The 13862-nt window shown below is 40.0% G+C and overlaps 1 protein-coding gene across 1 annotated transcript; it reads left to right on the top strand.

Annotated features, from left to right (window-relative positions):
• Positions 1-12679, top strand: LOC140236652 (thrombospondin-2-like). The gene is made up of 5 exons (XM_072316574.1): positions 1-179; positions 1020-1175; positions 4431-4607; positions 5405-5581; positions 10907-12679. The coding sequence occupies exons 1-5, from the start codon at positions 107-109 to the stop codon at positions 11251-11253; spliced, it is 930 nt and encodes a 309-aa protein (XP_072172675.1). The 5' UTR covers positions 1-106; the 3' UTR covers positions 11254-12679.
• Positions 12680-13862: the final 1183 nt, after the last annotated feature.

The raw sequence follows: 13862 nt of genomic DNA, 5'->3' as shown, positions 1-13862 counted from the left end.
CTCTTGCTCACGATCGTCAGCCAAGTCCACGTCACTTCGTAAAGTTTGAAGCGAAACATTACTAAGTCGAAAACGGCTGCATCGGAACATTCTGACGGACGGAACAATGACGTTACCGGGCAAAGCGTGCCTGGCTGCATTGGTGATTTTCGTCACATGCAAGTCCACTTCTGCGAGAGGTGAGCTCTCCTTTCGATGAATGTTATCACGATAGTGTTATCCTCATTTCGGTCTTAAAATACTTGCACATTTGGCGCCCTCGCGAAATTGAATGTGCTATTACAACACATTTCTCGGTGGTACTAGCTCAGTTAGATATTGTTTATCCTTAATTCATTCATAAATATGAATGTGTGTATAGACATATCAAAATAATCTTAATCTTACTTTTGAATACAGTGTCTACTGGGAGGGTGTGGAAAGCGAGAGAGGATGGCAACAAGTCTCGTGTTTTGTCGAGCTCCTGGCAGACTTGAAAAAAAAAAGCCTATCAAACGTCAGTTAATTTACAAAGTGATGCACTACTTGCAACTAATTGACAAATTGCCCTACATCGACGTAAATAAGCACTTAATTGATCAATGTTTTAGTAGTAGCCATGATAAAAAAAAAAATAATGGGCGTACAATTACTCGAGCAGGATTCGAACCTACGACCTCAGTACCCGCTGAGACAGCTGTAAGGATTAGAACCAACACTTGCTGTCGGGCGAAAGCTCGGTGGTCTAGCGGAGATGACGCCTGTCCGGTGATCAGAAACTTGAAGACCGGAGCAAATGTTGCAGGAGCAAATGTCGTGTCACTCCCGTCATATTTGTTTTATCAAACACAGACAGTGATAAAATTAAAAGCGGAAATATCCACTACCTGGCTAATCTTACGAATACACAATGATAAAATTCTGCTGCAAAATCACCTGAAGGAGATTAAAGGGTTGATTATAATTACGTATGAAAATGCATGAAGTGCAAAATAATTCACTGTGTTGGCTTGGTCAGTACAATGTTCTTTCCTATGCAGGTTTCGGAGAGTGGAGTAATTTCACGGAGTGCAGCCGGACCTGTGGCGATGGCTTTCAGCTGAGAGAACGCAGTTGTCCCCAACATCCCATAGGTCGTCGTTGCGGCCTCGAGGACATACTGGACACCAAGTTATGCTTCCTCCGTCACTGCCCAAGTAATCAACTCCCTCCTACATTTTTAAGTATTTGCATAAAATTACAGACATGTACATATAGCTGTCCCAATGATCAATTCAATTCTGTATAGGTCAATTTGAAGCGGTTTTTTTTTTCCTCTCTCGCTGATCATGCTGATAGTGAATTTTATTTCCGAAGCTCACATCCCGGATTCGCAGCAATACCTATCTGATGCCATGTGAGATTTGTCAGAACATTGGTGGTCTCATGGGTATACACCGACATCAATATATAAATATACCAGGCCTGAGAGGATCTATGTGCATGAGGTGACTTAAACAGTGTTATTGAAGTCACCGAAGAAATGTAGTTTAACCAGAACTTCGAACAATGGCCTGGTATATTTGTTTTATATAAATTCTCCTTGTGAATTTTAAGAAATTCTCCTTGTGAATTTTAAGAGCAACAGCGAAGCAAAGTGGATGGTTGACAGATCTACACTAAGTTAATTTTCCCCCGCACAAAATGATATGTAATGCATCGACTGCGCGATACTATTTAATGTTTCTACAATTCAGAACCTCAATCCTCATTTACATGATTCATGCAGCTCTCCTGTACACCACTGTTATGAACAGTAATAAGGTTGGCCATTTCTTCAAGCCGTGTTTGATATGGCGGCCATCTTCACTTCTTTTTTAAGTGTCAATACCGATGCCTACCTTCCCTCATGATATTAGATCAACTCAAGTCTACCTAAGTAATTTTGCTTTTAGTTATCGTTTGTAATTGTATCCCCCGAACAGAGTTCAGTGGATACTATGGATTTGGCCTCGTTGCGACGCGTCCGCGTCCGCCGCGTCCGCCGCGTCCGCCGCAGAGATTTTCTTGTGAGCGCTGCGGTTCTACTGGCTGCAATTCTTTTTCGATCATCTTCAAATTTGGCATGAAGGTGTATTATGGTAAGACGAGGAAGCCTATTGTTTTTGGTGATGGCGCCCTCGCCTGTTTTCCATCTTTATACAAAAAAAAAGGTAAATCTAATAGAGTCTGCTTGTGTGTGCGACGCTGGCCTTGTTTCTCGACCGATTTGTTTCAAATTTGGTATGTAAATGTATCATAGTCAAAACTATACACTATACACCTATACCTATTGATAATGCTGCCTTCACTGTTCGAGCTTTTACAGGGTCAAAGGTCACCCTAATCATGTCAAAATTTGCAGAAGTGCTTATTTATGCAATAACTTGATTGTTACTCAATGGATTTTATTCAGACATGGTAAGGAGATGTATGGGTGGTCATTCTACATGAAGGACACAACTGTACAGTTTGTGGTGACGGCGCACTCAGTGTTTCGACTTGGATGCCCATGCACATTTCTCGTCTGTGCTCTATCAGCCACATTTTTTTTTATCAGATTTTCTTCAAATTTGGCAAAAAGGTGCATTATAGTAACATGAAGATGCCTACATTGTTTTTGGTGGTAGCGCCCTCGCTTGTTCCGTTTTTATACATGAAAAAGGTAAATTTAAAAGGGTCTGCTTGTGTGTGCGACGCTGGCCTTGTTTCTCGACCATTTTTCTTTTCCAAATTTGGTATGTAAATGTATCATAGTCAAATCTATACACCTATACCTATTGATAATGCTGCCCTCACTGTTCCACTTTTTTTAGGGTCAAAGGTCACCCTTACCATGTCAAAATTTGCAAAAATGCATGCTTATTAAGGCAATAACTTGATTGTTACTGGATTTTACTCAGACTTGGTAAAGAGGTTTATGGGTGGTCATTCCACATGAAGGACACAACAGTTTGTGGTGACGGCGCCCTCAGTGTTCCGACTTGGAGGCCATGTCACATTTCTTGTATATGCTGTATAAGCCACATTTCTTGTCGGATTTTATTCAAACTTGCTATGGAGGTTTATGGGGAGTTATTCTAGGTAACAAAAGTTTTCATTGCCAGTGCTCTCATTGTTCAAACTTTCATAGGATGACGTGTCATATTCCTTGTATGTGCTATATTATACTAGCCTCATTTCTCGTCGAATTTTATTGTATCCTGCGACAGTTGCCATATTATACAGCATTCTGGCCTTAAAAGTAATCCAGATGGGGTATGGGAGACGGGTTCGGGGGATACATGTCCTCGATTTCGAGTGCTCTAGTTTCTGTATGAATTCATACATTCTTACATTTTGTCCCATGCTGTTCATGAACTTTATGTTGTAAAATGTTGTAAAATATTGCTTGATATCAAATTTATGGAAAGTGAAGAATTAAAGTTCCCTCCTGAAGTAAAGAAGCAAACAAACCAATATCATTTTGAAAAGGCAATATATATTAGGGGCGGATCCAGGAATTCATGTTAAGGGGAGGCGCCTTTACAAAATTGAAAGGGCGGGGCGCATGCCCCCTCCCCATTTTTTTATTTTATTTTATTTTATTATTATTATCAATTTTTAATGATAAAGATGGGACGCGCAGCCGGTTCACCCTTCTGGATCCGCCACTGTTTTCGTTTGTAATTTCTGTATTTGTTACAAACTCAAAAAGCTGCATCACTTCGGTGATCCCTCGCATTTATCCCCAAGTTGAATTATCCTTCGGGTTTATGCCAGGTTCAAGTGTGTGCGTGTGTGTCACACACAAACACACTGATATAGCTTCTGACCACCCGAGCATTGAGAATTAAGGGTTTCTGGGACGAACACTGTACTAGGGCTTTCTATAGCTCAGTCGGTAGAGCACCGGTCTAGCAATCCGGAGGTCTCGGGTTCGAATCCCGATGGAATCCCATTTTCTTTGCTCACTTTTCCACTTCTGTATGAATTTAAACATTCTTACATTTTGCCCCATGTTGTTTATGAACTTTATATTGTAAAAATGTTAAAATATTGCTTGATATTAAATTTATAGGAAGCGCACGCCCCCTCCCCATTTTTCTTTGTATTTCTTTGTTTTAAAAAAAATATGAAGATGGGACGCGCGCCCGGTGCCCCCTTCTGCATCCGCCACTGTTTTCGTCTTTCTATTCACCTTCATTCTGTGCTCCTCTTGACGGTTGTAGACAGTCGTTTCATTAACATTTAGAGATACAGTTTAGCGTCCTCTCAGTTGTATTGTGTGCGAGGCGTAAAAAGCTTATATTATATACTACAAGTAGTAACACATGTATTACATAATATGTACAGTATGTTCGGTACCATGTATAGTCATCTTCCAGGATTTGTGAAAAAATCTGCAATTAGCATAAAATAAAATGTTTATTTTGTCTCCACGCACGCTGCAGTCGACGGGGGTTGGACTAGCTGGTCACGGTGGAGCACTTGTTCGAAATCCTGCGGCAACGACGCCATCAGGGCACGGTCTCGGTTCTGCTTCAATCCACCTCCTCGATATGGCGGGCAAAACTGTCAAGGGCCAAGACGTGAAACAGGGCCCTGTCCCAATAGGAGGGCGTGTCCAGGTAAAACCAAATAAGGATGTGTTCGAGCGCTTTCCCATTATGGTGTTGTATCGTGAAAAAAAATGCAAGAGTTTAAAAATGGTCTCTGCCGGGAATCGAACGCGGGTCATTGGCATTCAGCGCCAACGTCTTACTCGCTCGGCGACGGAGACTTCATAGCTGTTCAGGCAGACCCAAGTTCGATTTCCCAACGGACAAACTTTTCAACCCTTTCCATCCTCTTTTTTTTTTTATATATGGGGGGGGGGGGGTTTATGAATAACAATCTCCGTGGTTAAATGGTTAACGCGTTGTCATTCCACACCAAGCCCCGGGTTCAATTCACCGGGAGAAACTATTTTTTTTTCCAAGAAAAGACGAAACAGTAAGAGGAATGACAATTTCAAAATCAGAAAGGTATGCACCGTTTTGTTTTTCTTTACTCACATCTCACGTATGGAAAATTATTTTCAGAAGAAGCCAAGAACTCTGCATCGGTGACCTCGCTCACTCATATTAACGGAATACCGAGAGAATGGTCCATAGAAACGGCGATACCCCGTCAGGAGTTAGCCAAAACGAAAAATTGACGGAATCATTCATGAAAAACAGAATAGTTTCACACCCAATAATATACGTATATAATAATCTTTGGACGTCACCTTAGGAGACACTACTAAGCACATGCTTATTATCACTACATTAAGGAGTGACTACATACTGTATAGGGAGACAAATTTGTGACTCCTTAACGTTTTCAACTATATGATATCCATTCGCTACATGCTTAACTGCTGACAATGCTTGTCTTGCTATAGCGCGTGCCGAATGGTCGACCTGGACGGAGTGGGGTGAATGTAGGGCTAAAGCGTGCAGACTACAGGCCTACCGATACCGTCGGCGGACGTGTGTGTTCCCGACGGCAGCGCCCAACGCACTGCCCTGCTCCGGGTCCAACCTGGAATCGGAGACGTGTAGGATGGAAAGATGCGGAGGTATATTCAAACCACTAATCCTTTGTGTGCCCCTTTCATTTCCTGCTCATAAAATGAACTTTGTGCACATTTCACTTAAAAAAGGTTTCATTTCACTTCAATTCAGGAAGCCCATCCTGTCCTCTCAAAGATAACGCAACACATTACCAAACGAAACAAAATGAACTAAATAAAACCAACAGAGAGGAAACCACCATATTATTGTTGTAACCCTTTACATCAACACTAATTAAAATAACAGTCAATTATTAGAAACACATAATACCGTAAGATAAGTCTCTATATGCTTGTATGTACAGTAATTACAAAAACCATGCAAATATTATTTCACACAACAGAAACATAATTAGGAATTAGGAAGTAAAATTGTGAAGTTTTGTTGTTGTTGTTGTTGTTGTTGTTGTTTATAAGCACAGATATTGAATTTGTGGAAATCTAAACTATGGTCATTAATGAGGGGGAGATTTTTCCATCATTCTGCTGCCATACTTACAAAAAATTCCGTCACCTAATGTCTTGCAATCCACCTATATTTCAGAGCGGAGATTTGTTTCCCCTTACTTTAAGCGTAGGTTATGACCAGGCTGATGTGGCTTAATAAGTTCACTGCTCCCCTGTAGACAAACTGATCCCTCCTTATTAAAATCTGGATAACACTTTCCTTATGCTTCACTTCACTTTTCAATGTTCTTATAGATATCTTCCAGGAATCTCACACATTAAAAAAACCTTAAATCGCATATGAAATTGTCCATTCTATACTTTGTTCAAGAGTTACTTGAACATAGAGGCCGCAGATTCGCTTTGATCAGCATTTATTCTTAAATAATGTTTGTGTTGCAAAAAAAAAAAGAAAAGCAAAATAAAAATCGAGCAATTACGACTTAAAGAGAGAAGGGGTTAGTTGTAAAAATATTGACCAATCACCTTTCTTCTTGGCTTTACTTTTGTAAACCGACTAACATTGGGAGAATCGTGAGATCATAACCTGCATGCATACTCACCTCATCCAATTTCCCCGCCACATAGGCTAGGTGGAACCTGAGTCCGATGGAGATAATTTTTTTTTTCTGTTTGTTAGTCTGTCTGTTTGTCTGTGAACCATGGGCGTAAATCCCGGGGGGGATGGGGGGGATATATCCCCCCCTGAAATGGAGGAGGGGGGGATGGCCTTTACAATCATCCCCCCCTGAATTTTGAGGGGAAAAATGGAGGAAGCAGAAATGTGATTGTATCAATTTTGGCATATTGCATGACGTTTGTACGCCGGCCTTCAGACAGGTAACAGAGCTGAACAGTATTCTATCTTGTAGGAAAATGTATAATTTTCTCAAGCGCTCGCTCGCTTCGCTCGCTCGCGAAGAAAGTAACATCGACATACACTGTAAGGTATGGCTCAGGCGTTGACAACGTCAAATAGTATAGGCCTACATGTAAACATGCTATGACGCGAGTAATTGGGGACCATCTGCAAAATATGTACGAAAACATACAAACAAACAATAACAACAACTTTATCGCCATAATTGAATCCCCTCCATTTCCTGAATCATTCCTGAGAAACGACAGTGACTGATGACTCAGTCAGGATACATCTATGGGCATACCAAGGGAAGATCAGGGACGTCGAATCTATGGGGGGCAAAGGGGCATTTGCCCCGCCCCAAAGGAAGTGTTTAGACAGACAAATCATTTATCCCCCAAGCAATTCCCGAGATGAGGACAAATCTCGAACTTTCTTAATGGAAAATTGTCCAAATATCGCCAGAACTATGCACCAGATCGTTGTATTGCAACATGCAAAAGGTCCGCTATACAGGATAAGGGATAAACTTTGTACACTTTTGACATAGACGTATATTCCCTAATTTATCAAAGAGTGCGCAGCAGATCTTTCACTTAACAAAAGCAACCTAATATGTATAGAGGCGTCGATGGGGGGGGGGGGATGGTTCTCAAATAAAAGTGGGACAAACAAAAGCGAAAAATATAGCTACAAACGGCAGTTTTTGGAGTGTAAAATTTTAAAATTTTAAAGCTCGCTCGCTCCGCTCGCTCGCATTTAACTGCTATGCCATTCTCCTGATGTTGCTGCCAGTGATTGACAGCAGGTGCACCCGGTGCGCCTCCCTTAATTTCCAAGGCGAAAATATAGCTACAAACGACAGTTTCTAGGACTGGAAAATGTCAAAATGTTCAAGCTCACTCGCTTCGCTCGCTAGCATCTAATCAGTATGCCATTCTCCTGATGTTGCTGCCAGTAATTGCCGGCAGTTGCGCCCGGTGTGCCCCCTTAATTTCCAAAGCGAAAAAATACAGCCACAAACGGCAGTCTTTGGACTGTAAAATGTCAAAATTTTCAAGCTCGCTCGCTCCGCTCGCTCGCATTTAACCGCTATGCCATTCTCCTGATGTTGCTGCCAGTAATTGCCGGCAGTTGCACTCGGTGTGCCCCCTAAATTTCCAAAGCGAAAAAGTATAGCTACAAACGGCAGTTTTTAGACTGTAAAATGTCAAATTTTTCAAGCTCGCTCGCTCCGCTCGCTCGCATTTAATCGCTATGCCATTCTCCTGATGTTGCTGCCAGTGATTGTGAGCAGGTGCGCCCCCCTTAATTTCCCAAACGAAAAATATAGCTACAAACGGCAGTTTGGGGACTGTAAAATGTCAAATTTTTGAAGCTCGCTCGCTTCGCTCGCTCGCATTTAATTATTATTCCATTCTCCTGATGTTGCTGCCAGTAATTGCCAGCAGTTTTCGCCCGGTGCGCCCCCTTAATTTCCAAAGCGAAAAAATACAGCCACAAGCGACAGTTTTTGGGACTGGAAAATGTCAAAATCTTTAAGCTCATTCGCTTCGCTCGCTCGCATTTAATCATTATGCCATTCTCCTGATGTTGCTGCCAGTAATTGCCAGCAGTTTTCGCCCGGTGCGCCCCCCCCCCCTTAATTTCCAAAGCGAAAAAATACTAGTACAGCCACAAAGGACATGTGGGACTGTAAAATATCAAAATTTTCAAGCTCACTCGCTTCGCTCGCTCGCATTTAATCGTTATGCCATTCTGATGTTGCTGCCCGATTGCCGGCAGTTGCGCCCGGTGTGCCCCCATAATTTCCAAAGCGAAAAAATACAGCCACAAACGGCAGTCTTTGGACTGTAAAATGTCAAAATTTTCAAGCTCGCTCGCCCCGCTCGCTCGCATTTAACTGCTATGCCATTCTCCTGATGTTGCTGCCAGTAATTGCCAGCAGTTGCGCCTGATGCGGCCCCCTTTAATTTCCAAAGCGAAAAAGTATAGTTACAAACGGCAGTTTTTAGACTGTAAAATGTTAAAATTTTCATGCTCGCTCGCTCCGCTCGCTCGCATTTAATCGCTATGCCATTCTCCTGATGTTGCTGCCAGTGATTGACAGCAGTTGCGCCTGGTGTGCCCCCCTTAATTTCCAAAGCGAAGAATATATTGTGTAGCTACAAACGGCAGTTTTTGGACTGAAAAATGTCAAACTTTTCAACGCAAAGAGATTTCACCGTAGGAGGGGGAAACCCCCCTACCATACCCTCCCCCCCTCGCTTGATTCGTTCCCTCACATAACCGCTCCTCCTAAGATCAAATCCTGTCTACGCCGATGATAGGCCCCATTATTTAGTAGGCCTTCACAGTGATGTCGCACAGCAAGAGCTGAAATGCCACGATTTTGTCATTCAATAATATATTGTGAATATTTCATTTTGTTATTGTTTTTTTAAAGAAAAGAAAACAAATTTTTCACCACAAGTGAGCACCAGATCGCTGAATTTCAGGTCTGAAAATGCAAAATCTTCCTCGTGTGGGAGAGGGATACCCCCCCCCCTCCCATACACACCCTTCCCCCGTTCGGTCGTTCCGCTCCCTCTCACAGATATTCCCCCCCCCCCCCAAAAAAAAAAAAAAAAAAATGTTTTCATACTTTTAAGGTCTGATTTTCCGCCGAAAGTCGTCTGACAAGCAAAAAAAAAAAAAAAAAAAAAAAGCAACAAGAACAAAAAGTCTTTATGTTGTTGCTGCCATTTTTTTCCCACTTTATATTTCATGCAAAAGAGTGGGGCATCCGATCCCTGTAAAGTGTGTGTGTGGGGGGGGGGGGGGGGAGAGGGCACAAAGCTTCTCCCCCCCACCCCCCAAAAAAAAAAAAAAAGGCTGCGCCGGTCCGGTTATGGGCTTGTAATCGTGGCGATGGTGACCATCCCCCCCACTCCTCAGTATGGATTTACGCCGTTGCTGTGAACAAGATAGCATGGGAACCGATGTACGAATTCGAGAGAATTTTCAGGTTGTGTTCAATCATAATATGGGAAGAAAGAAATAATTACATTTTTGGGTCATGAGGTCAAAGTCAAATGTCTTATTGGTCATAAGGGACATAAAATGATAACTCAAGAACACATATTCTCATCTTCATAAAACTTCTCTGTGTTCATAATGAAGTAAGGGGTTGATTCAATTTGGTCATAACGTCCGGAGATTTATTTTTAGTCCGATTTTCCTGAAAATGTTAATCATCATTTTGACAGTAAACTATAGGGTTACAGTTCCTTATTCCGAATAACCGTTAATCAAAAATATGAAATGAGGTTCGTTATTGCCAAGGTTCGTAATATTGAAAATGAAATAAGATTCGTTATGCCGGAGGTTCTTTAGTCCGAGAAAGGATAACAAAAAATATGTTTTCCGGCGGTTCGTTACCATGAAAGCGAAATAAGGTTCGTAATTGCAAAGATTCTCTAATAAGCACCTTCGTTTAATTTTCAGATTAACGAACCTTCGGAATAAAGAACGAGTAATGAATCGAGAAAGTGCATAAATAGAAAAAAAAATTATAATGTTATATCTTGTCTTCTTCCACTGCCGTTGCGTACGTGTTCTTAATACCCCGTCAATACTCACTTTATAGATGAACCTCAAATTAACACAGATATGAGATGCATCTGAGCATAAAACATAAAAACATAAGTAATCTAAGTATACATAAACACACACACACTCACACATGCACATTATATACTTAGATAGTGATACAAATGACTTGTGTGTTATGTATAATATGCATACGATAATGGACGGGTGTGAGTACGCGTGTGCATACATCAACGCATTCGAGACGAGCTTCATTCCATATGTCTATACGTTAAACACAGGATTCAGGCAAAAAGTAAAGAAGGAAAAGAAAAGGAAATATATGTTATTCTGCAATTAAGAGTGCAGGCAATTTCCCGAAGTTGATTGAACATGAAAAGTCTAAATGAGGGAAAATGATGGATTACTCTTTTTTTTTTCCACGATTCTAGAGAGAACACCAAAGCCCGACGCCGTATCCTCCTATAGCTCCTTGGGTAATGATACTTCAGAGAGTGCTAGCGAATCTTCTTTTGCGTGGAGCAGTGGAACAACCGAGGCTCAATTCACGACCGAATCGGATAGTTTTTCCTGGGATAGTGGAATAACGCCCTCGGGCGAGGACGCTGTGCCAATGTCTCCCAAACCTGACCTACGAGGCACAACTCAGGCTCATCTTGAGGCGACAGGTTCGGAAATACCTTCCGTCTCGGATGGCAGCTGGAGCGAAGCAACAACGGAAAGCGTGGGGGGTGGGGCACAAGAGGCAACATCTTCTTTCTCCTGGAGCGACGACTAGGATTGACCGCCGTTGGAGAGGAAGAATTGTGGAGTGTACAATTATGGTCTTGGACGTTTGGCAACTACACCCTAACAATCGCCTTTAATAGCCAGAGCGTTATCCACGTTATTGACAGTATCTAATTCGACCCCCGACATGGTCTTCTCTCTTTCATTTTCTTTTCTCTTCGCAATCTGAAAAGTGTCATGTGTTTTAAAATTCTATCAGTTTGTGCTTGTTTCCGTTGTGATCAAATGCTTGAGAATGACAGCAGATCTACGGTATACTGGTGCAGTGCAGATAGACAATGATACATGTTTTTTTATCTCTTTGCTCCTCGTGTACAACTTCATTTGCCCTTCAAAGATTAAGATGATGACTTTCCACTACAAGAACTGAAGCACAATGATGATCATGTGAATGTTCCTACAAAGCTGATTATTGAGGGGGTGCGGTATCTATGTATTATGTGGATATACAAATACCGGTATATGCTCGGCACCAAAGAAAAAAAAAGAAGAACATTTTTTTTTTCAACTCATACTTCTCGTGTAATATTTGGCTAAAATTTTATGTATTATATGCCATAATAAAGGTAATTTAAAAGGCTATTGACCTCGTAGGTCTCTCATTGTGACCTCGTAGGTCAATAAAAAGGGAGACTGTATGCCGCACACAATTGTTTTTCTCTTCCAAGGAACAAAAGTAAAAATTGCAAAAATGAACAACTTGTCATTCTCGCGTAAATGGTCCATATAACAATGAGAACAAAAGACGAAATTAACACTTGAGAAAAATGAATCAATTTTAAAAAATGAACTTATGGTTTGTATAACGTCTTTCTAGCCCAAAAGATAGAGAAAGGCTGAAAAAAATGAAGAATCTTTTGTCAAATCCAAAGTCAATTGACATTAGAGAAGAAGCAAAATTCACGTATGAATTATTTTATTCCTTATATATTAAAAGAATGAAGTCTAACCATTTTGTCCATTAAATCCCCTTTGTTGCTTTTCTCCCTATGCCATTTCAAGTTGATGTTAACAGTAAATTATCATGCGATTATTATTTCCCCCTTTAGTTTTCCACTTTGATTTTGTTTGAGGCAATAAAGAGATATAAGAGAAGGGAAACTTTTTTTTTTGCTATTTCATTTATGTCTCTCATTGTGTTCAATTCGTCTTTTGTTATAATTTTTATCTTGAAGGGCATGCATTTGAAAATGAATGACAACGTGTCACTTTTGCAATGCTTACTATTGTGCCTTGCGTAAAGTTTCCTTTTGTATAGACCTATCAGGTTTATAGCTAAATTTCCTTTGATATAGTACATAAAACATTGATTTTTATCAAGTGTTCATTATCTTTTTTTTTTCTTGTGAGTGTATATAACAAGCATACAAAGAGAATTTCTTGATGATAACACCGCATATGGTTTGCGTTAGATTTGTGGAGTAGTGATAAAGCATCGATAAACCACTAATAAAATACATGTGTGAGTTATTAACTCTTGTTATTTCACTATACGTTCTTTGCACCGAGTATAACTCTGTACAAGATAGCCTTCACAAAAACTATATATATATATATATATATATATATATATATATATATATATACACATATTTATATCATATATATATATATATATATATATATATATATATACATACATATATATATATATATATATATATATATATATATATATATATATATATATATATATATATATAGCCACCGGGAGATTACTCTCTCTCACACCATGTATTTGATTGGCTTTCCAGCTTTCTCTCTGTGCAGACGTGATGGGGAACACAATATCTCGTACCTATGCAAAGCTCAAATATCATCTACTAGTATATTCACATGGAAACATCAAGGCTTAATAGATTTAAAATCTAACTTCAACTTCTAAACTGTTTTAACCTTTCTCAGGAAAATGTCCACAAAGAAAGTAACAACTACACAATGCAAAATTACACAGTGCAAATCAAATGAAACCTTTACCTTGATAAACTCTCTCGATATAAACAAAAATGAGCAAAACTGACTTTTCCAAGAGCATTAGACAATGATCTTACAAATTAGGAGAACTATGACGAACACAAATTGCAACATTACACATCAATTTCGTTTTACAAACATATCAATGCATATACAGTGCCATTACAACGAGTAAAAAATATCGAATTACGAGTAGTATTGTAAATTCATACAACTAACCCAGAACATGTGGAAAGGTGTACATACACGTATACTATATATAGCATACGGTTTCTGTGTAGAGGTTAAAGGGAGGGAATAGTATTGGTTGAGATGGGATAAAGACATTAACTTTTTGCGAGATAATTAGAAACCAGTTAGGCCTTATATGAGATATCAAAGGGAATACAATATTCTTACAGGAATTATTTGATGAAAATCAGTTTTGAAATGGTTGAGATATCCAAACGCAAAGAGATCATAATAAAAGGTAGGTCCAACGTTTCATTTCGATCACTTTCTTTTTTTTTTTTTAGATCTCAACTATTTCCTCAATTTTTTTTTTTTTTGTGTGTGTGTGGGGGGGGGAGGTATGTGGTTGTCTGTGTGTAAAACATGGCGTATCAATGTGAGAGCATGAAAACA

Source organism: Diadema setosum, chromosome 1 (assembly GCF_964275005.1).
Source record: "Diadema setosum chromosome 1, eeDiaSeto1, whole genome shotgun sequence".
Taxonomy (NCBI): Eukaryota; Metazoa; Echinodermata; class Echinoidea; order Diadematoida; family Diadematidae; genus Diadema; species Diadema setosum.
Note: the sequence above shows the minus strand (reverse complement) of the source record. Positions and strands in the feature narration are given on the sequence as shown.

What these genes read in the sequence shown, in the direction of transcription:
- LOC140236652 (XM_072316574.1), top strand. Translation starts at nt 107, where the DNA reads ATGACGTTACCGGGCAAAGCGTGCCTGGCTGCATTGGTGATTTTCGTC. An exon ending in CAAGTCCACTTCTGCGAGAG is followed by an intron (nt 180 to 1,019) that starts GTGAGCTCTCCT and finishes TTTCCTATGCAG; the next exon opens with GTTTCGGAGAGTGGAGTAAT. An exon ending in CTTCCTCCGTCACTGCCCAA is followed by an intron (nt 1,176 to 4,430) that starts GTAATCAACTCC and finishes CGCACGCTGCAG; the next exon opens with TCGACGGGGGTTGGACTAGC.